The following is a 27,752-nucleotide window of genomic DNA, read 5'->3' on the forward strand; positions in this document are numbered from 1 at the left end:
GTAAAAGCACACAATGGTAATGCGAGGAGAGTTCTCAACGAGAGTTCTAGTTTAGATATCATACGAATAGCAAGACAACAGATTGAGCTATGCTTCTCCCAGCGCTGAGGCATGTAGTGCGGTGTGGTTATAGAGATGCAGGCAAAAGATTCCAACAGATCCAAGTAAGAAATTAATGCCAACAATTTTTAATGTGCTAGCAAGCTAGCTCGCCAGCCAGCAAGGTTAAATCATTAACTAGCTAGGTCAGCTCTTGTGTTTCACTGACTGTCAACTGTTTGAATGAGCTATATAGAACTACATTGTCACAGACAAAATTGGTCAATCGGAAGACGCAGAGCTGTTTGGTTATCTATTTGTCTATTAATTTATGATCAGTACTTAATTTGGCAATGCATGTTTATTCAGTTTATGCACATGTGTGTATACGTTTGAAGAAGTGTTTATTAGAAGGCTGTGTACTGACAGTCCAGCTGGTTAGATTTGACTTGACCTTACATACGCAGTGATGCGTTTGAATAGGATCGCAGTCCACCTCACCACTGTTGGTTAACTGTGGTCTTGTCTTTTTTAGCGAACACCTTTTAGGCAGTGGGTTCTGCAAAGAGGACAAAACACTGTGGTTTCCGAAGCTGGGTCCGCACATGCAACCGCGGCAACACCCAACTCAGCGACAAATCGAATTGTAGGTCAATGGCTGGTGGGATGCAGTGGGCTCGTGTTGGGGGCTGTTGTCTTGGGAGGCGTAACCAGGTGAGTAGGTGACGGACACCCGTCAAATGTGCTGGTGCTGACGACTTGTTCGTTTTCCCCTCCTTATCAGTATCGGAGTAATGGTGATCCGGTAATACAACAGTAATAATCGTATTTGACTGTGAACTAGGATATTTCATCGTTCACTTGTTAGTATAGTGTGTTTTTGGTGAAATGGAGCAATACTAAGCATAATGCACATTCTGAATTTATCACAGCAGTGATTAAAATTAAGATGACATTGGTATCAATAGGTGCTCAGATACAGAATCAGTAAAGAGAAATAAAGCTGCCAAAGCTTTATTTAATTGTAAATAAATACATTAATTCATTAATATATCAAACTTATTACATAGGAGGGAGGTTAATGGTCAACTTTTCATGTTTGCAGTTAAACAGAGGAAACAGACTTAACTCGTGCCAATGTGCCTTTCAGGCTGACAGAGTCAGGCCTCTCCATGGTGGATTGGCACTTGGTGAAGGAGATGAAGCCACCTCGGACACAGGCTGAGTGGGAAGCCGAGTTTTCCAAATACCAGCAGTTTCCCGAGTTCAAAATGTGAGTGGGATCTGGCTGCCAGTAGCCACACTAACTCTTATTACATAGCATAACTACATGCTCTGTGATGCCCATTGCTGCAATACCAACATTTTACTTTGTTAAACAAATTGTGAAGTGCTATTTAGATGATTAAATGTACTGGACTAGTAATCAGAAGGTTGCCGGTTCAAGCACCACCATTGCCAGGTTACCAGTGTTGGTCCCCTGAGTAAGGTCCTTAACCCTCAATTGCACAAATTGTAGTTGGTCACAAATGTAAGTTGTTGTCTGCTGTAAGGAAAAATTCCCTATTTTCCTTAACCCTGTCCCTCTGGTCCCACCTTCTGCCTCACCTTCCTCGGTTGTCATTCCTCTGGGTCCTGGGACACCATTTATCAGAATTAGTAACACAGTCAGAGATGCTGAGAAGCACAACAACTTTATTCAGAGATACATAAGTGTATATATAGAGAGCAAATCAGTTGAGTAACTGTATGTAAAGACTTAGCAAGTGCAACATAATAGACATATACAGTATCAAAAATGAGACAGCTGTCTATCACTAGCTCAAACCATATTTGACATAGCATTTCACCTATCTAAGAATAGATATGCTAACATGACAGAGGATAAATCTTTAATATGGCTGGATAGAAAAACTGTACTGTACAGAAAAGGGATTCACACTGTAGGAAATTCTAACATCTGCTAAACGTGTTGCCCAGTCCCATTTGTAAAATTTTGTTTTCCTTGCATCAAGTCACTTTGTTCAAGTCATCTTCTTATCCTGGTTATATTAAACTGAATCAGGTGTGCTGGACCAGTAGAGCACTAGATTAAACAAGACAGGTTATCTCCAGGACCAAGGCCAGAAAGAAACTTGGGGTAATTGCTATATCACATTTCTAATCTGCTCACCTTTTCATTTTTCAACAGAATGAACCATGACATGACCCTGACTGAGTTCAAGTTCATCTTCTACATGGAGTGGGGACACCGCATGTGGGGCAGGCTGGTGGGGTTAGCATACATCCTCCCTGCCATGTATTTCTGGAAGAAAGGTTACTTTACCCGTAAGATGAAGGTTCAAGCTTTGGGCCTGTGTGGTTTTGTCTTCTTCCAGGTATGGAGCCAAGTGGTGTCCTGTTATGAGTCTGGCTTCCAGACATAGATTGGCCAAACATACTAATATGGCCAAAAGTGAATCCTAATGTATATATGCTTCTGTACTGTAATGAATTTAGTAACAGCCAGTTATTATTGGTTCATTTGGATAATGCTAATTGGTGCCTATCCATATTTATTCTTTGTTAGTAGCTTTAGCTTTTTAGGTTGGACTATTTCTTTCTGAAGCTAATATTGGACTTTAAGGTGTCTTTGTGCTAAGATGAATAGTTACTTTTAGGTTCAGCATAAGAGGTCGTTACACTGAACCAGTTTGCATAGTAAACAATGAGACCAGCTTCATAATAAAAAAAACAAAAAAACATATTTTTTAATATGCCCCTTTGGTTTTTGGTTTACATTTCTCTAGATTTTAATTTTGATTTGTTTTAAAACTTTGTCATTATAAACTGGAGCAAAATGTCAGGAAACATAATGGAAAGAAACTGGGCCAAAGCTACATTTAGCAAATAGCAACATTTGTGGCTTATGGATAGGGACTTCTCGGCTGGTACATGGTGAAGAGTGGGCTGGAGAACAAGCCAGAGTCCTATGATGTTCCCCGCGTGAGCCAGTACAGACTGGCTTCCCACCTGGGCTCAGCCCTGGTGCTCTACTGTGCCAGCCTGTGGATGGGCCTCGCGCTCATGCGGCCTGCAAACAAGGTTTGCATTTGCGCACACACACAATCTCATTCCTCTGCATGGTGCACTTTACATTTTACCCGAAGCTCTGAAAAAAGACATCGGTTGTGTCTTCCACAGCTTCCCAACACCAGGGGTATCGTGCTGCTGCGGAGGTTTGCCAAGGGAACGGGTGCTCTGGTCTTCCTAACAGCTCTCTCGGGTGAAGCTGCCAACCAGCAGACATGTGTTCCCTTTCAGTTTTGCTTTGTTGTCATCGTCACTTAAGTGAGCCGTTGTTGTGGCTCACAGGGGCCTTCGTCGCTGGCCTCGACGCTGGCTTGGTGTATAACTCTTTCCCAAAGATGGGTGACTACTGGATCCCTGATGACCTGCTGGCCTTCTCCCCGGCAGTCAGGAATGTGTTTGAGAACCCCACCACTGTTCAGTTTGACCACCGTCTACTGGTGAGCCTGTTGCTGCATGGCTTTACTCCTTATCTGCCATTTAAAAAAAAAAAAAAAAAAAAAATGCAACCTATAAATCAACTCCTGTCCTTTAGTAACATATCTTACTGCTAACATGGCAACTATTTTGAGATTAAAAACATAATCTACCAAAGTTTATAGATTTCTGACATTCTAAGCAAGATGACATGCATAGGCATATACTTACACCTCATTCACCTCATTATCGGTACTCTAATTAAACAAATTATGATATAAGAAGCAGGCTGTTAATATTTTTTTCTTAGTATGACCTTGTTGAGCTGCTTCAGCAACTCTTAATGCATCCAAAACCAACAACTGCTGGCAGAGACAGCAGGACATGCATGACTACTGCATGATTGGCAACTCTGATTTTCTTTCATCGTTAGCCTTGTTTGCTTTTATTCACTGGTAGTCTGGTACTAGAATCCTCAGGCTGTCTTTCTAATCTCTTGACTTTTCCCACTGTTCAATGAAAGATTGCCTGTCTTCCTTTAGGGCATTGGTTCATTAGCAGCCATCACAAGCCTCTACCTTTTCTCAAGGCGCATGCATCTGCCCAGGAGGGCAAAGATTGCAATTGGCTGTCTCACAGCCATGGCATATACACAGGTCAGTGGCCAGAACCCACTGACATATTTTGCATTTCCCCTGAAATAGACAGTGTGGTATTTGTTAAGTAATTATTAGTCTTGCTGTGGCATCTTTCATTTAGAAACTGATTGTGCTTTAGAACAGAATGCATGAAAGTAGATCTTAAAATAACGGAAAAGGAAAAGAGTGGGAGAAAGAGTCCTTTATGTGTGAGATTCTAGAGGTCCTATACGATGCGTTACATTGCGGCAGTGAAGTGCTTTTCAAGTGTGCCCTGTACTTTATTCTCCAGGTGGTCCTTGGTATCAGCACCTTACTCCTGTACGTGCCCACACCCCTGGCAGCCACCCACCAAACTGGATCGGTCGCACTGCTTACCTTTGCCATCTGGGTCCTCTCCGAACTGCGCAAGGTGGCCAAGTAAATCACGTGTCTTAATTTCCACCTCACTCCCTCCTTTGCCTGGTAGGCACCTCTGTCTGCTCTGGAGAGACTTAAAATCATTAAGTGAAAGATTTGACCTCCAGCACCAGGTTTATTCCACTTACTTATTCAGGGCAGAATCACAAAGGGGTATTATATTTCTGCTGAGATCATTCATTATAGGTGATGAAAAACACACCTTGCTGCTTTGGTGCCGACGGTGTCGGGAGGAGATCTGTCCTGCAGAGCGATCTTTGAATACTGTATGCAATTTTATATCATCTTGACAATGAAACATTTTAATGTTGTGCACATTGACAGCTCATGACTTATTGATTTCCCTGGAGAAAGCTAACATAAGACTTCTTGCACTGTGCAGTAGATGGGTAAGGTGAATGCGGCTATATTAAAATGGTGTCGCCCAGTAGAGCAGCAAGGCATTTACATCATGAAATGACAGAATGCAAATCTAATCTAATAGATTTAGTTTTCTGTGACAGACTGGGCAAAGTGCATTATACACAACTTTGTATGTGTATGTTTGGAAAGCTGCTGGGTTGATTCAAAACAGCCCGGCTTCAGGGCCGTCTGAAGTTTGTAGAGCTGTGTTCATTGTATATATGTATATGAAGTTATTAATTTTGTAATAAATTTAAATGGCAATGTTTCTTTATAATGTCTGTCTGAAAATTACACAGAGCTTCCATTACACAGAGTTGTAAATAGTCTCATTCCAGATTGAGTTCACATTTTCGTTTGGTTTTGTATTTTTTGTATCTTGTAAAACAACTCATCTAAAGTGGTGTGTTCACAGGGTATATAAAAAGGCATTAGGGAAAAACTACACTCCACATTTATTGCATAGCAACTGAGATTTTTTTTTATTGTCTTTGTACAAAATATACATGTTTTTGTTTTGAATGCAGTGCAACCAGTTGAGGCTAGCTAAAACAACAGTTAATACAACAGATTATCAGTTTAATTTGCTCTAAACACGGTACATGCGAATATGGACAGGTACCACTGGTATGGTTACCTACTAACCAGTATTTTGAGCAAGTCTGCCACTCATTGATGCTAAACTGGAAAAAAAAAAATCTACAATTAGGAAAATCCATAAAGTGGCACAGACTAGGGCCCTGACTATTATAGCACAAAGAATTACCATTAGGTGATGGAGCAGGAACTATTGTGAACATGGAGTGACATGTGTCTAAGGATGCCCAACAAAAGGGTTTTGTTGTTGTTTGCCATAGCAGAAAATGTCACCTGTGATCAACTATAGTTCTTGGTGCACATGTTAACACCTACTATTTAACAACTGCTAGACCTTCAAGTCAGTCAACATATGGAGGCTAAAAGAATGCCTGGAAAATCCATGTGTGAGTGCCTATTGGTGATGACTTCGGTACCCAGAGTTCCAGGCACGATCTTTTCTCCAGTGGTGCTCTCTTTGTTGGGCTTCCTTCACTTTTGGAAGATGGGATGTTTGTGCTTTTTTTGGCTTAAATTACTGCTGGGATACATTTCATTAATAGTGGTAAATAAAACTTCCATTAATTATTATTTTTCCTATATGGCCATGATCTTTAATGTGTCCTAGTTGCATGGTTGGTGGATGGGGCAGTCACACTGGAGTTATGCTTGATGTACCTGATGCTGAAAAGTTGTGGAATGTTCATTTGAGATGGGCTCCACCTTGCTTTCACTTTCCTGATGTGACCTGCTCTTGATTAAAAACATATATCAGTATTCTGTATTGACACAATAACTAGGGCCCAACCAGGAAAAGGGAAGGTAGAGTTAATACTCAAAGGTTTGAGAAACACTGCACAAACGTCTCTGGTAGCAAGTACTGCATCACAGGTTCCAAACCATATGAATGTCAGTATTGCTTGTTCTCAGATTCTATTATATCCCAACTTTTTACTGCTTTGCATTCTTGAAGTCTTGGTATTGCCATGGTAAGTCAATTGCAATAGGCAAACATAATGCATTTCAGCATCTACAACTGCTTGTCTGTGGGCCAGGGGGAAGAGTTCTTCTCTTAAGTGGAAAAGACAGACCTTCTGCAGTATATGTTCTTTTAAAGTAATTCAAATGAATTCACTGGTGTTAGATGGGATCATTTGCATAAACAGCTGCTTGGAGCTTTGAATGCTGAATTGTGTGGTCAATACAAGCATCCATGCAAAAAAAATAAAAAATAATAAAAAATAAAAAATCATCACTAACGGTGTTTCCACTGTTAACACTAGGAGCTGCCCACTAATAGTTTATATGATTACATGTTTGTTTAGTGATTAATACTGGTACGCTTTAGTCACAAGTTATTGCTTATATTATTTAAGGATATTTCACTGCACGTCTACATACTGGGTGGAGCTTATAAATAAATCTAGGTTAGAAAATTTCATCTGTCTGATTCTGATGTGCACTTCATGTTTCTTGAGATGTCATACAATATGTAGATCTCATTGCTTAAAAAGCGAACCCAATACAATAGGTCCAATTGCAATATTCAGCAATAATCATGACTGAACCACTTAAACATCCCATTATTGATAACTGCTAGCATGCATATTTAAACTTCTACCATGTGACAGATTGTTCCTGTTCTAATTTTCAGCAGTGTGTTTATGACTCAGTAGTCATTAATTATACTTAACAATTAACAAAGTAATTCAATATTTCTGCTAACATTGGCATGTGTCATACTGCAAATCACTCAGAACTTTTCTCCAGTAGATAGTGTTTCCTTCTATGCACTTGAATGACTCAAATTTTGATTTTTCAATTGTTTAGATGATTTTAGATTACTGAACACATCCCCTCTCAAGTACTCAATCTAAATCTCCACACTGTGGAACCATGGGCCCCAATCTCATGGATTTTGGACTTATGTTCTGTGTCTTTTACTGAAGTAGTAAACATCATCACATCAAATGTACAAGGCCACACAGCTGCTAGCATATAAAAAGTGCTAGGGGACTTCAGCTCGATATGGTTAACATCAACGGCAAAATATGATCCTGGAAGCACGGTGTACACTGACACTGTTGCTCTAATTTATATGTTATTATGTATTACTGCCACTGGCATTCAGACGGAAAGGGGTTCATTACCTGATCCAATCGTTCAGGCTCTTGCTCTCCAGGACTGGTTAGAGGCATATAATTTATCTTAATACAAATTACAGAATAAATTACACCGTCATAGCCAGTAGACCTATTATTATCGAAGATCCAAAGTTATAATAAAATTTAAAACAGTTACAATTCAACATACCTTTCATCCCATATGTAGCATATGCTCTTTTAATTTAGATAAAAAATATGTAATCAAAATAATTCCTCTTTCATTTATGTCATCACATTCATGTTTTAGTAATTCCACAAGCAAAGTCTGCTGCAGCCTGCATCTCAAGATCTGGAAGTTCGCAAAAGTGTGTAGCGTCACTCTTATAATAAATGACAGAAAGCCCTTCAGCCTCTTGACTTTCTTGGTAAAGAGCACATTAAGTCCATGAGTCTGCAAGTCCAGAGAAGACCAGAGATTTAGATTTATGATATTTAAATCTCAGCTCATACCTTGTTCTGCTGTACATACTTTTACTTACCCCAAATAAAATCTTCATTTCAATTGTGTCCTACTATCTGTATTGATTGCAACATTGAAAATTCTTTTGAGTCTTGGTCTAAGTGGATCTGTGAAAAAACAGGGTGTTAGCAACTAAAAGTGTTTTTCTTCGGCAGACATGGCTGAACTTTCTGAAGTTTCTTTGGTGTCGGTGGGACAGTCATTACATGGAGAAGCTTGCTGGTCTCTATGCCACAGAGTGTTGACCTACCCTAAAGTCATGCCTAAGATGATAAAATACTGGATAAAATACTTTTATGAGTAAGATACAGTGAGAAGAACTGAAGCAAAAAACACTGCTTTTGCTGCTTGCAGATACCTACCATCTGTGATAATATAAGATTCATCATTTTACGGGGGATCACAGTGAGAACGTTGGGTAACACTTATGCAGCATAATTAAATTTCATACATTTTTTTTTTGTTTATGTATCTTAAATTCCTCTACTTATTGTGTTACAAAGGAAGAATTTCACGTCACAGCAAAGGAGCAGTCAGAATCTGTAATAGCTAAGGATTTCATGGCCAAGGATTTCATGGCCTTGAGTGGGAGCTCCTCTGAAATGTACAGGCATAGAATGTTTTGCTATTTTCTGCTTTGGGAGGGTGAAACCTAAGGGGCAGGGCTTAAGCCTGGAGTTCTTACTGAGGGCACACGACAACAGCACACAGTCTGAGCGAGGCACATGTGGACGGACGAGCAACAACAGACAGGCTTTGGACTAGCTCAGTAAATAGGTATATTTAAGTAGTGTAGGTTAGTCATGACATCATGCGTTAAGAAAAATCAGTCAGTTATTGGAAAAATGGTGGCACTTTGTGCGTGCGATGACCTCCGGTGACCTTGATTCCACACGCAGCTTCAGCCCAAGGACCTCTGAGTTGCGATCCGTAACACCAGTCCCTAAGGTCGAGTCGGCTTCAGTGAGTGTCCGCCCAACTTGGTTAACTCTTTCAGGAATGTAACAAAAGAAGGTGAACTGGTTGCGTCTAGAAGTCAGCCCTGATGTAGCTTCCACTATGTCTCTGGGAGAAAGAAAGAAATGGAATGATGGCAGTCCTCTGGAAGAGAGGCAGGAGGCATGCGGCTGGATGGCCGGGTTGCAGGTCACTTTCCATGACGCCTGTCTTCTCCTCTCCACCAGAGCATGCCTTTAAATGACATTGTCAAATAGTTGCATGGACTGCATGATGTTCTCATCCTGAGCATGAGCAAGAACACAGAAATGGTTGATAAATGGGTGAGGCCCAGGAACATTAATATTTTTTACTCCAACATTTTTAAAACTTTTAAAGTGCAATAAAACAGTTTCCTCATAAACATATTCCACATATATTGAGTGGGGATAAGGTAAAGTCTTGCTGTAAAACTGCACCTTTTGGCATGACTCAATGAACTCGTCAATGGTAACAACACCATCATTGTTACGATCCATTTTCTAGAAAACAAAAGGCAGTCTCAAATCCAGAGATTAAACTGAGAGTACTGAAAACACTTATCATTTAGGTTAAAACTGTGCCTTGTAACCATAACCATTCTACAATTAAGTTAAGTAATGATTAAAATCATCAGCTAAATGTCAAGCTATTCCTCAGTGTAATTATATTAATAAATACATTTTAGTAACACCATTCCTTTAACTGTCATTTGTGCATATATTAATATGGACAAACAATAACATGGTCGAGGAAAAAAAAAAAAAAAAAACTTTGCATGGAGAATCTAATAAAGCTCTGCATTGAAAAGAAGCTACATTAACCTAATAGGATTATAGACAATGAACTGTATAGCATGGATCCTGCATGGTTACCTGAAAGAAGATCTCCACATGCTCGCGGGGAGCATCCTCTTGCATGCAGGGATATGTGTATTTCCCCATCATATCATAGATTGACTTCATGATGTCCAACATCTCCTGAAACCCAAAATATGTGGGCACATTTAAAACCAGGTCCATGCTTCTTACAGTGGCCCATGTGCCAGCAATGCTTTCTGAGCCAAACATCTTTGTCAGACCTCTTTGGTGATGCAGCCATCTTTATTGAGATCGTAGAGGTTGAATGCCCAGTTTAACCTGTCGTTTATCGTCCCCCTGAGGATGATGGACAGGCCGATGACAAAGTCCTGTGAAAAGCAACAGGACAGTGGTAAAAACAGCTTTGAGCTAGGGCTCCAGTGTAAGTCAAATACACTGGAGTATTCCTCATTACCTCTGTGCCTGAGGGAGATAAACAATGACTGAACAGTGCTTACCTCAAAACTAACTGATCCATTCTTGTTAGTGTCAAATGCCTCGAAAAGGAAATGTGCGTACATACTCGAATCTGGAGGAAATTTTTCAACACAACACTCATACAGGTATTTAAATTGTTACTATTTTGTGTAGTATATAAGCATCAACAAAATCAACCAATTTTGCTAACCTCTTGTGAAACAGGCATCAGTGCCTCAGAACTAAATAAATAAATAAAAGGGGTAAGAGAATGTAGATGGCACGTGAGGGACTGACGTGTATTCACTCACCCCCCTGTGGGAAGAACTGGGAGTAGATGACTTTAAAGGTGTCTTCGTTCACAACACCACTGGGACATTCCTGAAACACAGTACAGTTTGCAATATGTAAGAATCTTATGAGAAACTTGAAATGCAACAGACAATCCTCTGAAACACACTGACCCTATGAAAAAAAACATTTGAAGATGTCACAATGAGTGACTATATAGCCAAAATGCAGTTGATGGTAAATCTAACCTCAAATATTGTTCTCATTAAAAATAAATGAAAATCTGCTGTAAAAATGCATCACCTTCAATCATTGTTAGCCATAGTGGCATAATGGGGTGAACATTTCCTTTATAGCCAAAGAGCATCTATTTGGTGACCCCTAGCCAATTGTTTGTTATTGTTCCATCTCTGAAAACATCTGAACTAAGCTGTGATTGGCTAGAGAGCTCTTGATAACCTGGCTCCAATTGGCTGGAAGTTGAATGAGAGCAAATGGGTGGATCCACTGCACGTTCCCATATACAGGACAGAGAAGCTGTGTTTTACAGAATTCTGTACAACTGTACAATCATTTATGCTGAGTTTTTTTCCCCAGGTATGGTGAAGTATAAGAGTGATAATGTGAATCAGCCAATCAGTAGATTCTCTCACATTCTTGAAGCCCCGGTAGAGCACTTGGAGTTCCTTCTTGGTGAACTTGGTTAGCTGCTGCAGCTTCTCCAGCCCTTCGGGCCGCTGGCACACCGTGGACAGCTCAAAGTCATCCTCAATGCTGTCTGTGAGGGAGAGAAGAGCTTGTCAGAATATTGCTTGCACTCTTGTAAGAAGTCTCTTACTTCATTAATGGATTACGTTATGTCAACATCAAGCATACTGCATAAAACTATGATACATCTGCCAAGTTCAAAGAGCATAGTTTAAAAATACTCAAGCTCTTATAGTTTAAATACATTGAAAAATGCTCAAAGGTTATGATTGAAATTAAAAAAAATATTATTTTATTTATAAAATATTTAATAGCTAATATTTAGAGGTGTCACATAATGTATTAACAGTACACGTTATGCGCACGGGTAATCCATTCATATTAAATACTACAAAACTACACGTTTTAAAATCCTTTTAAATGTAAAGAAGGAGACTGAAATATTAGAGGAGTATCCCTTCAAAACAACTGCACATTTTGGCACAGTGTATTCACTTGGTCTTCACAGTGACTTCAGTTGGACATGACTCCTGAAACACGTATGTTTCTCCATCTATATGGGGGGAATTTCACGTCTTGTTTCTACCTCTGGAGCAGCAGTGAAACTGACCTGATCCATCTCCTGACTCAATGCCCAAAGAACAGTGCCAGATAAAAAGAAAGAAAGAAAGAAAGAAAGAAAGAAAGAAAGAAAGAAAAAGAAAAGATATAGCAACAGTGTATTACAGTGTATAAAACAGAGGATTTCAAAAATATCAGCACACATTTTCTTGGAGCATAATAAGGAATGTGTGTGTGAGACTATGTGAGTGTGTGTGAGAGAGAGAGGCATTTTAAGATTCACCTTAAAATATTTATAAATTTTGCCTTTACACATTTGTCAATATGCGATCTGTGGATTTTGTTGCTTTTTTGTGAAGTTTGATGCTTTACATTTTGCACATTCAGTAGGTAGACAAAATAATGGAAAGAGAGAAGTACATGGCTCATGCCACTAATAATGAGCTTTGCTGGCTTCCAAGCTGTGTCAGTTTTTCCTGGAATACCGTTATTCAACCTTAATACGACCTAAGAATTATATAAATTACTATAATTGTTATCCTCATTTTTCCATTATTGTGTCTACCTTCTTCAGTGTATTCTTGCCTGTGCTGCCAGCTAGTGAGATTATGCGGGGTTACGGTGGGTGAGGCAGAGCGGAGTCACTTGCTTTGACTGACTGGGGGGGTGGTACTAGGGCCGCAGCATGGCAGCAGCTTGAGGAATCGTTGTTTAATGCTTTTTTTGCATTGGCTGGGAGTGTTACCTGTAAGTCACCAACCACAACAGGGAATTAGAGAGAGAGTGAGAGCAAGAGACAGTGGGAGAGAGAGAGATAGAGAGAGAGAAAGAGACAGAGAAAGACAGTGAGAGAGGGAGATCTGCATTCTGCACAAGAACGCTGCAGATATATGCATCAGATGCAAACGCAGACGGAACACATGCATACACCATGCACCTGAGAGGATATGACCATGTATGGAAATTTCTGAGCTGGGTGGCAGTTTCCATTATACTAAATGGGTCGGTTTAGGTAAAGGTTGAATATACAAAGGCCATTTGAGGCAGTAGATAGGCCATGATATAGAAATCTGGCGACATTCCAAAACCATGGATAGAAGCCTGTTTTGCAGTTTGATTTGCAAGCTGCCACACCGAGAAAGACTAAAAGTTGATATTCAGTATTAATGTTGTAAATGATGATCTATTGATCTGTGAGATATGTTTTACTGTGTGGGCTGCTGATTCATTGTATAAAGTAGCACCCAATGTACTGACGTCTCCGGATTGATGGTGTGTAGAGTCCCTCCCCAAACACACACAGTATTTTCACAGGTTAAGAAAAATGTCATGCAACATAAAACTGCAAAGGGATTCTGCTGACCTGGCTTCAGAGAGCACTGTTAAACACACGGTCACAGTTTTTGTCCAATTTAAGATCCACCAGAATGTAAAAATGTTTTTTTGGCAAAATTGGCAACACAGACCTCAAAGAGGACCTTGCAAAGACAGTCATACTTTTTGATTGGTCCTTAGCCTCTGTGACACAATGCACCCCTCTTTACACTTCAGAAACACACATGGGCCTAGCTGCGGGCATGTGGACCCTACTTTTCACTGCTGCAGAAACAACCAGATAAGCATCACAGCTTAGAAAACTTATTTGCCTCTTTTAGCACATTCGCACTTACACACACATGCACAATAGCCATTTTCTCTTTCTGATCCAGGGTGGCTCCTGGGTGACTGCCACAGCTTGTATTTAAAGGAAAAAACACTGCCATGGATGCTGATCTGTGAACTGATACCTGGATTCCACAAATAAAGACCCACACACAGGTAGATTGTGGTCACCGGCTCAAGAGTTGGCCAGCCACCCTGACTCCGAATCCATCAGCCCTCCTTCTCTGGGTTGCAAACCACAGTGGCTCCTCCACTCCACCCAACTCTGCCCCCATCCACTCTGCCCCAACAATCACCCTAGGCCTCCATGGCAGAAACAGCTTGAGCTTCCTGAGTGCCGCCCCCGGCTGTATGGGAGATGAGCGCCATGATGGACTTTCGTCGCTAGATCAGCTAACTGTGCTCTCACTTGTTCTGACTCCACCCCAGTTACATTCCCCTCCCCCCTGAACCCACCCACAATCCACCCAGGCTCGGGTGCGTCGTATCTTGTTGCAGTCACTTGGTGTCTGACCAACGCAACCGCATACTGCTGGGCATTAAATTAATGGTTCCAGAAGTCCAGCAGGGGCCTGGGCCCCAGGGTTTGGTTTTGTTTTGTTCATGTGTGTGCGTGCGCGTGTGTATGTGGTGTAACATATGCATTATAAATGGACAGAATCATAATTTGAAAAGGGATATGTACTCTGTGCAAAAATTTTGGTAAGAAAAAAAAAATCTGGGCAAGGTGGTGGTTTCAAAAGGGTGAGTCATGGCGCATGTGTGTGTAGATCCGTCTGTGTGTCTGTATCTGTGGCACATGTCTCTCAGGGGATACACTGCTTAGAGCTCTGCTACTGCTCGGTGTAACTGCCTAATAAAGATTAAGATGCACAGCTAATCGCTCAAAACAGCCCTGGGGGCAGACTTCATGTGAACCGGAGAAATCATTTTTAGCTTTTAGCCTTCCAGATGAGAGACTTAAAATCTTTAAAAGTGACTTAAAAGTGAAAATTGAGCATCTGCCCTGTCCTTTGGTTGCACAGTGCTGACCTGCAAGTACAGGGGGTAAAGAGATGGGCTGTTTCCAACCGGTCATCTGATATTACATCAAAATCAAACCACACTAGTGAGGTGGGAGTGTGAGAAACAGATATAACAGTAATCGGATTCTGGCTGGCATTTTTTACCAACAATATGGCCGTCACTGCTTAGACATTGTGCTCACTGTTCTCCAAAAGGAGCTGCAAGGTGTTTGTGTTACTACGGAGATGCACAGCCAATGAACCAAGGATGTCGAAAAGGATCTAGTCCCTGGGTCGTTTTGCTTTTCATGCAGCATGCATGCTGTTGCAATCACCTACAGAATTATGGCCAATTGCTGTATGCTTTATGGTTCTAATCTGTAGCCTCTCTGCTGCCTCTCTTGTTCTAGGTAAGAGAAACACTTGAAGCACACATCTGATTAATTTCTCACTCAGCACATCTGCCTAATCTTTAGCCTTTTTTTGGAGACAAATATAGCTTCTTAAAAGGATATTTTTATTATTTCTTGGAAGCTTTATGAGTTTTGAACTCATAAGAGAGAGAGATAAGGATAGTAAAATCGTAGTGCTTCAAAACTGCTTCAATAGTTTTGAAGCACTATGATTTTACTATCCTTATCTCGCTCTCTCTCTGGTTATGCACTTCACATAACAGGAGAGAGCAGCAAGCCAACCCTACTTCAAGCCCCATAAGTCCATGAGCCATCGTCTCACGAAAGGGATTTGATGAATTATGTTTTATCTTTTATGGTTTTGTATTAAAAAAAAGGTTTACTGCTAGTTGACAAAGCATATCCTCACACCTCATGAACTCATGAATTACTGATAAGAATTCTGTTATCTTTCCCAAATTCCCAAAGTCCCAAGAGCCCACAGTGAGCTGGACAGGGAAAGCTGATGGGTCAGGAAAACCAGGTAATCCCAATTCATCACATCTGACTACCTTAACATTATCAAAACCCTCACAGAACAGAAAGTCCGACACTCAGACTTGTTTGAATCCATTTTCTTTTTAAACATATGGACTCCAGACTTTTTTTTAATGTCTGATCTGCTAGAAACATTGGTGGTCCAACAGGTGAAGTGGAAATATCAGAGAAAGAGGAGGACAAAAACCATCAGGACACTTAGCAGGGAGTGGCATTGTTATATGTGATGAACATTGGCTTCTGGCATTCTATGGGCTAAGTAAATGAGACTGTGGAAACAGAACAAAGCATTGCTTGTGGGTCTGTCTATGTTTTGAAAATAATTCAAAGGTAAGTCCAGGCATGTAGTACTGGGAAAATATGAAGTGATGTGTAGGTGATACCATACAAAGTATCAAAGGAAATTTGTATCTTTTTGATCAGTCTTAAGAATCTTTTTGGAATCCTAAATCCATAAATCAAGAATACTTGCATGTGAAAAAAGTTGACTGGCTTAGAGATTTACTGTTGCCGGAAATGCCTTATGATACTTCAAGTCATTTTGAAAATATTGGTATTTGTGCTCTCAAATACTTTGAAAGCGATCACCTTTTTTGCAAATCAAAAAGCTTCTAACAGCAAACTATATGCTAAAATATGATCAAGGCATTACAAAATAAAACAATTTAAAAGTTACATTAAAAGCCCCAGAATAGGTCTGTAAGAAGGTCTACAGAGCCTCTACTGGTTGTGGGCTTTTAAAGTCCTACCTCCAGCAGAGAAGTCAATCAAGCCCAGAAAGTGCAGGAGCTTAAGGGAGCTGCACACCACCAAAAGGATGCCAACGGTCTGCAAGCCTTCCATCTCCCACTCTTCCCTGAAGAACATCAACATGACGCCCGGTGCCTCCCAGCAAGCCAGCCAGCACGCGCCACTCCACCAGCCGCACTCATCGCCTACCCACTGCGCTTTTTCCCCCAGGATCCAACTGCCAGGGAATCCCCAATATCCTTGCAAATTTTTCCTGCTGCAGTCTCTGTTCCCTTTCCCATAATATAGCCTTCCTTCCTCAGTGTATTTATCGTCTTTCAGTCATCCACGGCCAAAGATACTCCTGAAACACAATGAGTTCCCTTCTTTGTCAATTGAGACAGCTCCCCCAGAAGAGCGTCTGACCGCAGAACAGGCAGGAAAATGGGGAAGGAGCCATGGTCAAACACTCCCCAGGTCTCAAGTCAGCAGCTACTTGCTCCTTATTGGTCTCGTCAAGTAAAAGGACAGATGCTCGGCCCACAAACTTATTACTCCACATGCACTCTAATGATCCTTTGAAGGGATGTGGGGAGTCCTTCCCCCCTGGTGGATCTGTGCCATGCCTGATTTCTTTCCCTCTCTTTTGTGATTTCCACAATCTCTTGGTGAGCTGAGACACTAGGGCACTGGGATGAGGAGGGGGCGGCGCTATGGGTAGACAGCAGTGGCTAAGCTGACAGATGTGACATCTTTGCCTCCCTCACTTCTCCCCTCTCATTTTCCCGCTCTCTGATATTCTGGTCTCTCTCTGATATTCAGGTCTCTCTCTGGTCTGGCTGCCTCCTGTCCTGCCTGAAACCTCTCACCTCTGTGCCCTTAATAAATCTTGCTCTTCTCAGCTTGTGCGTCTGCATCACAATTGCTCCATATTACACCCTCACCCACACACATACACACACACACCCTCACCCCCACACACACACACAGAGATAAATCAGCAGTTGCCCCCCTACATCCTGACACTGCCACAGAGGCTGTACCCACAGAGATTGAGCATTGCCATTGTAATTTGCCGCCATGGGCTTCAAAAGGCCTTCGCGATAGTCTGGCGCAGTGGCTTCCAGGGACAGGCACGCTTCCCCAAAAATAAAATTCTGAAAATAGGATGCTGGATGAAAGGCTAGGACTGTAACATCATGCAACAGGTTTTCTCTTTATTCAGACTGTAATGTAGTAAGGACATAGTGGCAGGACTCTACGTGACAGACAGACTCCTGCCTAATGAATGAACCAAATACTTGGACCGTTTAGAAGTGCCGCCTTTTACCGGGTTCGAGTTAGCAACTATGATCAGTGCACTTTGCATCCAGCCACACTATGAACCTTGTCAGAAGCTTGTGTTTAATTACTCAGAGTGTTTAATAATAAAGGCAGAGGAGGGCATGCCCATCAGCCATCAAAGACAAGGTAGCAAATCTTTTTATTTAAGCATTATTAAACACATACAAAGTCTCCCTGCTATCTATCAAGTTCACACCTGAAGCCCCTGTACTCTGCTATGTACTCTGCACCTGTGCTGGACAGTTGGCTGCACACTTCACAAGTCTCAGCTCACTCCTGTCAGGCTAAACGTATGTTCCAGCAACCCCACAATATGAGTTCAGGATGGGAGGCTGTTGTTGCTTTCCCATTCCTCTCATCATCAAGAACGGGAGTGACAAAATTAGCCCTCCTGATCATCAGTAAACACACTTTGGAGAAGTTCACAAAACAGGCTCGGCTCCAGCCAGCACTCCGGGTATCAAACACAAACTGGCACTGAAGCCTCACCTTCAATATACTGTCCTTAATTTCTGTTTTAGGAGCTGGCACATGGCCTAAAAGCACAGCCCACTGTGTTAGGAACGGACAAATGGGAATCTTTCATCCAACTTACAGCTGAATTACAATGGAACAGACCTATACTCTGCTGTCAATATTAAATGAAAGCATTTAGCTTTGTATCTTTTTTGTCGCAATTATTCTATTTTTAGTTTTTTAATTGACATATGCATGTCTATATCTACTTTGGTGATGAGTTCAAAATACTTTATATTCAGATTATATTAACTCTATATTAGCTTTCTATTCAGTTACGTCTAGTCCTTTCAATAAGGCACATGCTTCAGCTGAGACAGTGTTGGGCTCCAAAGGCAATACGTTGCACGTGTGTATGTGTATGATGTGCATGTAGAGTGCGCTGTGCATGTGTATGTCTAAGGTTAATTAGTTAGGCACTCGGGATGAGTTATTCCTTTGCCTTAGGACAGAGAAATAATCATTTAACAGTTGCCAAATTTAGTCTTCTACCTGCACAATTATCACTCTCAAACTTGATTAAAATGACTGGAGTGGAGGAATAAAGCAGCAGGCTAACGAATGGGCCCATCCAACCAAATCTGGTGAACATGATTCCAATTAATGCCACTGAGGGTTAGGTGGGATGGGGGGTGAGGGCAGTGCTCATTTCCATAGATCATTATCTCACTTGCATTTTTTCATATTCTGAATAGTTCTGGGGCACAGGATGACTCAAGCCAAAACCGATCAATAACAACCACATGTCCAACATGAGCTACATACCAGACAACTTACAATTATGACTGAACACAAGTTAAGTAATTAATGTTTAAGGGCCATGCCCAGTGACCCAACAGCAGCAACATGGCAGTGATGGGGCTTGAACTGGCAATCTTCCAATCACATGTTAAGTACCTTAACCACTGATCTGATTGCTGGCAATTTTGCCCACCTTTAGTAAGGTTAAAAGCTTTAGTGATCAGGGGAGAATAGCAACTGAATGTACCCCTTCGACCAAAACCTAAACACATGTAACTCATATGTTTGTAACTCATTTGTCTTCACAAAGAAGTGTTAATAAAATTAAACAGGTGATAGAGACACATGTTCAATTTTTTATCCACCTTGTTACAATTATGTAGAGGAAAAGGTATTTCAATTAATGCACATAGCTTCGAGGTCTCCTGTTACCCATCCCGTCTTCTGACATCAGAAGTCAAGCTCTCAAACAGGCCAGTAGGGGGCACTAAAAAACTATGAATCCATGCTAAACTCTTTCTGCCATGTTTCTATTTTTCAAACTAAAGTGTAAACAACTGCACACAAATCCACCAAACAAACAAACAAACAAAAAAAACAAAGCAATAAAAAAGATAAAAAAACAAAGAAAAAGTGCCATGGTTTGACTATACCCTGAGTCTCATAACTGTCCATCATTCATATGACAAACAATAGTGAACTATTGTCAAAAAGGTCACAATTGCAATTAACATACCTTGCATTATCCTCCATGTGATATTACATCGAACATGACTGAGTTGACATTATTCTGAAATGAAGGATTATTTAGTGGCTTCTGATGGCTTCTCTTAGCTGAACTGTTGCATTACGGAAGTATTGGCTATAATTTGCTATTCTGGGGCTAAAAAAAAATTGTTGTAATGGCAGAACCGAAAAGACACCTCCCATTGTATTGATTTCCTCTTTTCACACCTGCTTACCTTGGCTGGGTCAATGGATCACTATTAGATCTTGGAACTGCAATCCAGAATGTTCTTTTGATAACAGTTTGGTAATCTGTTCTCTGCTGGCCAGGGATGGAGCAAGGTTTGGTGTGGTTGGAGGACGTAAGCAGAGATTTTATAGAATCCATTTGAAAAATCATGACAGCCTGGGCAATCCATGCTCTATGAAAGCTGAGGCAGCTGCTTTTGCCATTTACATTTGATTTTAATTTGCAGGCAACACAAATGCAGTGTACACATATACCCAAATAGCCTTTAATAGGCCTCAAAGCAGTCCACACAATTTGCTCTCCCAATGCATGTGTTGAAGGCACAGGACACAAAACTGATTTCAGACCTGATGTCACAAGAACTGAACCCTCCTATCTCTATGTGGAGATTTACCAGCTGCCAAATGAAAGCATTATTACTCTGCTTTGGAAGATATGAACATTTGGTGGTTATAAATAAATGGCAGAGTCCCCTAAAGCATCCCTGATTACCTGCAAAATGAGCCATCTTTTAACTAGTCTGACCTCATATCCTGATGAGCTTCAGTTAGTAATAGGCGTGTGTGAATATATTGCCCATCTATAAATTATTAATCCCAATCTGGCTCTCTGTGTGAACCAGCAGTAGGGGCCAAGATTTGGAATGTGATCTCATCCACCTGAAGATGGAATGGGTTTGATGATTAAATTGATGATTGGTTTAAATGGAATTTTAAATGAAGCTTTGAGGCAGATCTTCACTAAAACTGCTACTAATCTGGGTGCTTCATTGAACAAGGCAAATGCCAGACTCACCATCTTTGTCTTCCCAAATCATAAAATTTTGTGGTATACCTATTTGTTGACTTTGAGATTGGATAGGTGCATCCTAAGTACACTGCACACCCCCATGCCCAAAATGGTAAAGTCCACTTTTGAACCCAATTCAATCTCAGGCCCTGCAGTGTTGTTTTCATGCTACGACTAAATAACAGTCATAGCACTTTCATTCTTGCCTTTTTTATACACTTTATATGTACTTGGAGACTAATAATTGTTGGTTCCACAAAATCCTCATCATAAAAAAGAACACTAAAAAACATGAAAAACCAAATCTCTGGCCTCATGTAACTTTCAACACCAGACTTTCATGGCTAAGCCCAAGCATATCCAAACAGAGCCTGGACACACTCTATTAATGGCTGAAATCCACTCCACAGGGCTAGCTAGCATCTCTCAGGCCCAGAGTGGCAGAAGGCAGACAGATCCACATTGACTCCCCGACCTTCATGAAGCCTGATAAATCAGATCTTCAGCCACTGAATCAATATCTCTCTGTCACTTATTGGGGTGAAAAAAAACTTGTACCAAAGAGAGGCTCATAGATGAAAATTTGTGTTTTTTGGTGACTTTTTTGCTTTTCCTTCAAGCTGAGATTCCTCATTAGTTTCAGAGAGCCCTTACATTTGTCACTGGTGCAGAGACAGCAAAGGTCTACACTGACAATACATACTGATTACACACATGGTAGCTTTTTACTGGCAATACAAAATGTGACCAACAGTCAGAGTAAACTCCACAGTAAGCATCAACCAGTATCAGAGCTCAACTTGTGTCCTTAATGCATCACACTAGATCCAATTAGCTTTGAGGCCTGGGAAGACAGGTATCAAAAGGAATTTCATACAACCTTATCATACGCCTGCACTGCTTACTCTCACATAGAACAGATCTTGGCTTCATCTACAAAAACCAGGCTTTACTTGGTCATGAAGTGCTACCAATGTGCCAAGTGAGCCATGCGGATCAGACCTACATGTTCAAATGAGACACAGTAAGTATTTATGTCCTTGGTCACGCCATGTTGGATTTAGGCATACTCAGTTTAGTAAGCTTTATATGAGACTGCAGAATGACAGAGCTTTAAAAAAGGATTTTGAAGAGAGGAATTGAGGGAACCAGAGCAATCCATTGCAACTCATTGCAGGCTAACATGGGTCTCACGGATCTGTCCCATAAGAACACAAGCAGCCCTCTGGGTGCTTTTGAGAAAATGCCTCTGAAACGCCACAAGGGGTAGGAGCTGCACCGTGAGGTGAGCAGGAACAATCCGGCCATACACATCAAGCAGAGAACATGGTAGGACAGTCTCAGAGATGAGTGGCAAATCTGTTCTGGGGTAAAGAGCATGCTAATTTTACGCAAGAGTAGAAACAGAAATAATCTGATGAAATATGTCTAAAAATACATTTGAGTTTAAGGAGTAAAAAGGACTAAAAGGTATGCAGTTATTTGGTGGTATATATATAATGTGACCTTGATTACCCCTGAGACAATTATGTTTTTTGCTCTGGTCCATCTCCTAATACATTTTACTTTGGTAATAGAGACCTCTGCAGCCCTTTAGTTCCTCATTCAATTGTAAGAGGAGCTGGTCTAGAACAATGGTGCAATAGGCATCCCCAGAGACTGGTCTGAGAATCTCTGCAGTGGAAGACCTACAGGTTATGTGTAATATTATTTAGCATTTCAGTAAAAGATTAAATGAAAAACAAAAAGTGTGTAGTTGCACTGAATCAGACAAAACAAAGAAAGATATCTGCTGTAGGTGTGTGAAGCAAATAGTAGAATGTCTGCAAATATAATGAATGTTGCCTGCACACTACCAAAAAGAATCAGGAAAGTCCACCTGAAGTTTTAATCAATTTTATTCCATTAGTATGAAAAGATTATAGATAAAATACCATATATATTCAAACTTTTTTTTTCTGTTCATAAACATCCAGAATTTGATAAATAACTGCATATTTAGTTAAGTATCACAATTTATGATTGGTGGTTTCCACATGTAAACCCAGATATAAATTTTATTAACTCATTAAATGTAATGAGCTGTAGGTTTAATGTTTTAGAGACAAAAGTAGAATACATCTTGCTTGAATGTGGTAGAATAAAAGTTAAAGGTTTTTAAACTGTAAATAATCAAGCAAAGTACAATCACTCAAAAATGACAATAAAGGGATATTCTAGCACTAAACACCAAAGAACAATAACACACAATTAGCATTTACGGACATTTAAAATGGTTTACGTTGCTTACAGAAGTTGCAGAAGCTAAAAACGACCTCCCATACACCTCTATTGGGCATTATTTGAGGGCACAAAATATATACTGCTAATGTAACAAAATTGCAGTCGGGCTGTTCCATTCTATATTGAGCCCTGTCAAGGAACAGACAGCTTAAACACCTTCATTCTGCCGAGGTACACATACTACTGCCATGTTATTGTTGAGCTTTAGCCAGTCTCAGCTGCTATGGCTCCTCCAACTATCCCTTTTTGCGCCCGTCCTCCCCCCCTTCTGTGGCCCACCATCCTTCCACCCCAGCCACCCACTTTTTCGTCGCCTTGGGCAGACATTCTTTTGCGAGATGATTTCAGACACACCTACATTCACTGAACTCAGACTAGGCCTTCTAGGAACCTGCTTATATGTCATCATTGCTTATTTTGTTCTTTAATGTTTACACTGTTGCTGTTGTGCTGTCCTGTGTTGAACAGAGAAGGATGGGCCCCTCTTTGAGTCTTGGTTCCTCTCAAGGATTCTTCATGTTGTGGGTAATGATGTGTGGCTGCATGTCTTCATATGTTCTATGTTCTATGTTCTATGTTCTAGATTCAGCTTCAAAGACAACTGTTTAATTGTACTTCGGTTCAAAGCAATAGGGATTCATATCATGTAGAAACACTTTTGTAAAACATGTTTATGTGAGATTCCACGCTTGTGGAAGCTGATCCTACAACTAAGGGAAGTGCTGCAGTAACAAAAAGGGTCGAACAACCACATGTAATTAGAAATAGCCTATTAGGTGTCAAGATATTAAGTAAATAACAATTTAAAGTTAAATTTAGGCAAGTACATTAAAATAGCTAAATTAGTAATTTACAAAATGACCTGAGAGTGTGATATTGCTAAACTGTAATCAGTATCTAATTAGTTGTAAATGACCATTTCTTAAATATATTAGTGACATGTAAAAATTAACCTCAATGCTGAAAACATGTTTGTTTGAGATTTAGTGCTGAATTAATTTACGTAAAATAGTTAAGTACTCAGTCAATCCATACTCCAATCCATAGTGGGGACTGTTTTCTTGTGAATTCCTAACAAAGATGAAGTTCTCAACTGGATGCCTGAGAAGGAGTCAACCAAGCACTACAAAATAAGAGCCCTGAGGCATTCCATTATTCCCAAAATGGCTCCACCAAAGCCAAGTGTAATCACATCCAACAAAGGCAGTGTTTTTCTGTTACACCCCTAAATGTGAAGGCTTAAAAGACTAATAGCTACTGTCAAACTCCAACATTAAAGTTTTATTTCGAATATTCTGTAATGAAAGGCCACTGTTCTGTCTCTACCTATGCATTTTTAATAGCCTGTCAGGCACAAGAGCAAAACAAAGTTTAATGCTCCCCCCATGATATCTGACCACATTACAGAGTAATTTAATATTTATAGTACAAAGCAACAAAACATACTATTTCTTTGTCATTATTGATATGATGTAGAATGTAAATACATACAGAATTAGCACTCACCAATAAATGAGCACAAATGATGACTGCAAGAGCCAGGCTCTCTGAAGTCTTCTGTTTTGGCAGGACACTGGATGTTCATGCAGTTCACATTTAGCTGACGTCTTGAGTTGAAGCAATTAAGACCAGGCTGAAATAATGAGGCTCAACTCCTGATACACAGGGCACCAGGGTAATGGGGCATACTGGCAAATGCAGCATTTTGTTTTTATTATTTAATATCCGCAATTAATAAATCTCAGCACCACAGTCCCCATTCATGGGTATACTACACACTACTTTGTTATATTCCCAACAAAGCTTAGTCTGAGGCTTAAAACATCATTGTGACTGCAATGATTTGCAGATAGTTATAATTAGGCCTTGACTGCAAATCAATAAAAACATATTGATTTACTGCACATCACCAGTATCTGTACATATGAGCACATTTATTCAGAAAACCATTTAAGATGGTACGGGATATAGATGTAAAGGAAGGATATATTTATATTACATTTTTCTGAGACGCAAATTTGTGGGGAGATTGAAATGAATTTTGTTTCACAGGTCTCGGTAACTTGCCAGATTATTTCTCATGAACAAGAAAAAATTGAACATAGAAAGCAAAGAACTCTGATGGGAGATCTGGGACATTGTAGTAACAGCCTGTTGAAGCAGATCTGTTGCTAGTTCATATGAATCTTGTGGTACCCTAAACATAGTATATATGTTTGTATTGTGTATACCATCTGTTGGATTGAACATAGGTGCTTCAACATCCCCCCTCCCCACACGCGAAACACAGACACATACATACACAAGCACACACCCCATTCATTTAATTCAATGCAGCAAATTGAAGGTCAGTCACTCTTCGGTTTGAGCAAGTACCAAGCATCACGTGGTTTCCAGTGAGCAGCTGCAACAGGCTGAAAGTGAGGGAGCGAGGGCATGGCCCCGCAGGCCTGATGCTTCCATGGGGACACAGTATAGTGAACGGCGGGAGAGGGAGAATGAAAGCACAACATCCTTCATCTTTACCTGTCTACTTCCCACCTGTGCACTTGCATGAGACAGCTCGGTGCAATACCACTGTATGCCAAGAAAGTTAGAGCAGAGTAAATGGAAAAAGAAAAAAAAGAAAACAGAGACAGAGAGAGTGAGAGAGTGAGTGAGAGAGAGAGAGAGAAAGAGAGAGAGAGAGAGAGAGTGAGAGAGAGAGAGAGAGAGAGAGAGAGAGAGAGAGAGAGAAAGAAAAAACATAGAAGGAGGAGGAGAGACTGAGAATGCTGCCCGGTAACAGAAAATTGTGGCTTTGAAGGTATGTCTGACTCTGGGTATCTGTAAGTGTGGTGGGCATGATCTGAAAATAAATTAAGGGTGATCTGAAAAAAAAGGATCAGGTAGAGTTAGATGAGGACACTGGACAGGAACAGGTTAAAGAACCTATAAGCTGTTCTTTGTTACAGAGACAGATGCAGAGAACTCAGTTCTTGCTACCTCTGATAATATGAAATAATTAAATTCGTTAATTTAGGATACTAAGTCAGTTAAGACAAGGTTGGTGTCCAAATTTTGCTGTTAAAGAAAGAAAGAAAGAAAGAAAGAAAGAAAGAAAGAAAGAAAGAAAGAAAGAAAGAAAGAAAGAAAGAATCAAACAGATAAACATAAATTCTGTCCAGAGTGGCATCTAATATAGTACTCAAAAACAAATACTTTAAACATTATCTCTTTTTCTGACTCTCCATCTCTCTCTCTCTCTCTCTCTCTCTCGCTCTCTCTCTCTCTCTCCCTCTCTCTCTCTCCGTCTGTGTGTGTGTGTGTGTGTGTGTGAGTTTGTGTGTATAAATGGGCTATTCATCCTATCTGTACAATCTGTGCAGTCTTTTTTCACTACCTCTCAGCTATTATCATGTTGGCACTATTACATCCTCTATTGCATTATTGCAAAAATCTTTTCCAATGCTATTCCAGCACAGTAATGGCAAGCATAAGCCTGTGATTTCACAACATCAAATTGCTGATATTATATGAAGTTATTATATGAAATTATAGTCTCATAGTTGGGCCTCTGTAAATGTTTCTTAAACTTACTTTAAGGAAGTATTTTAAGCAATTTCTGACTGTGACATTCTCATGGCTGAAAAGGGAACTTCACACCACAGCCATATAAAACCTAAAACCAGTGATTAATACACTTATTGCTTTTGGTTTTGAATAATTCCTCACAGGCAGCGCTGTGCAACACACGCCACCCATCAGATCGCTACAGACCATTTGTATATAATGAAACCCAAAGCGCTCTTGTGCTTCCCCCAGATGGGACTGGAACTGTCATGACTGCTGCTGTGATAATTGTGTTATAAACTTCTGTGATGCTTATTACTAGCACTGTTACCATCAAAAGATGCAGTGCATGCATGACATGTGAAACTAATAGTGGGTTAGTACTGCACAAGTATAAAAAGCTTTTCAAAAGGTACTCTTTAATGACAGAAGACACAATGTCATGTCTATGACACAAAATGACCTTAGTATATCTGTTTGAAGTTATGTGCATTTTATTGGTTAGCAAATCCTTTAGCAAAGGACCAAAGGGAGAAAAAAAACCCTGAGCAACTGTTCAAAGAAGAACATATATGGCCATAAATTCACATGTAATTGGAAACTGTAAAACAGAAAAACCTTTCATTGCTCTACACAGGGCAAAAAGCTCTGTTTGCATTGCAAACACAACCTCCATTGAGAAAAAAGGTACTAAACTGTTACAAACTATGATAGGCAGTCTGCAGGAGGACTTCAGGACCTTGCTATCCATGGCACCTTTATGGATGCCCATATAAAGCCAAAGAGACAAAGTCAGCCTATACAAACACTGAATTAGTGACTTCCTTCAATCTGCCGATTCATCTCGTAACCTCAGCTGAGGCATTTCTTGCCTCATAAATTCCCATCATTACTCTGTTCATTTGAGCAAAGCAAAGTCCTCAGATACTGCTTTCTAAAGTCCCTTCTCCATTTCGTGAGTGGGAGAGAGCAGTGATTGTGTAGGTACACAGACGTTTATATTCCCTCTGTGCGGCCATTCAGGAGTTCTCCTCTAGCATAAGAATATTTCAGATGTACTTGAAATAGCTTTGTTACGATGGTGCAAAGTAAAGTGAAACAGTAGCCTGCTGGGAGTGAGGCACCTATTGCTCAGACGTGAGATTAGGGATGTCTAGAAGACGTAATAGGTCCGGACCTGGGAGGAGAATCAGTCCACGAGTGAATGG

General features: G+C 40.4%; 2 protein-coding genes across 8 annotated transcripts in view; one reads left to right on the plus strand and one right to left on the minus strand.

Annotated features, from left to right (window-relative positions):
* Positions 1 to 4: 4 nt before the first annotated feature.
* Positions 5 to 8,228, plus strand: LOC113590660 (cytochrome c oxidase assembly protein COX15 homolog). Its single transcript, XM_027030919.2, has 9 exons — positions 5 to 164; positions 575 to 753; positions 1,190 to 1,312; positions 2,231 to 2,417; positions 2,956 to 3,123; positions 3,223 to 3,304; positions 3,394 to 3,548; positions 4,068 to 4,181; positions 4,456 to 8,228. Exons 1-9 carry the CDS (start codon positions 90 to 92, stop codon positions 4,585 to 4,587), a joined length of 1,215 nt encoding a protein of 404 aa, XP_026886720.2. The 5' UTR covers positions 5 to 89; the 3' UTR covers positions 4,588 to 8,228.
* Positions 8,229 to 8,947: 719 nt separating this feature from the next.
* LOC113590661 (Kv channel-interacting protein 2) overlaps positions 8,948 to 27,752 on the minus strand; it is a 134,950-nt gene continuing 116,145 nt past the window's right edge. For 3 of the 7 annotated variants that reach the window (XM_035529793.1, XM_035529792.1, XM_035529791.1), the window contains exons 2-8: positions 11,383 to 11,507; positions 10,750 to 10,819; positions 10,480 to 10,550; positions 10,243 to 10,350; positions 10,037 to 10,141; positions 9,602 to 9,664; positions 8,948 to 9,377 (exon numbers count right to left, since the gene is read on the minus strand). In XM_035529793.1, coding sequence (XP_035385686.1) covers positions 9,216 to 9,377; positions 9,602 to 9,664; positions 10,037 to 10,141; positions 10,243 to 10,350; positions 10,480 to 10,550; positions 10,750 to 10,819; positions 11,383 to 11,507 — 704 coding nt within the window. In that variant the 3' untranslated portion in view covers positions 8,948 to 9,215. Of the gene's footprint in view, positions 9,428 to 9,601; positions 9,665 to 10,036; positions 10,142 to 10,242; positions 10,351 to 10,479; positions 10,551 to 10,749; positions 10,820 to 11,382; positions 11,508 to 12,647; positions 12,744 to 16,363; positions 16,488 to 27,752 lie in introns of those variants that run through there. The other 4 variants (XM_035529796.1, XM_035529795.1, XM_035529794.1 and 1 more) reach the window with 2 other exon arrangements.

This window comes from Electrophorus electricus, chromosome 9 (assembly GCF_013358815.1).
Source record: "Electrophorus electricus isolate fEleEle1 chromosome 9, fEleEle1.pri, whole genome shotgun sequence".
NCBI lineage: Eukaryota > Metazoa > Chordata > Actinopteri > Gymnotiformes > Gymnotidae > Electrophorus > Electrophorus electricus.

What these genes read in the sequence shown, in the direction of transcription:
- LOC113590660 (XM_027030919.2), top strand. Translation starts at nt 90, where the DNA reads ATGCTTCTCCCAGCGCTGAGGCATGTAGTGCGGTGTGGTTATAGAGAT. An exon ending in CAGTTTCCCGAGTTCAAAAT is followed by an intron (nt 1,313 to 2,230) that starts GTGAGTGGGATC and finishes ATTTTTCAACAG; the next exon opens with AATGAACCATGACATGACCC. An exon ending in TCATGCGGCCTGCAAACAAG is followed by an intron (nt 3,124 to 3,222) that starts GTTTGCATTTGC and finishes TGTCTTCCACAG; the next exon opens with CTTCCCAACACCAGGGGTAT.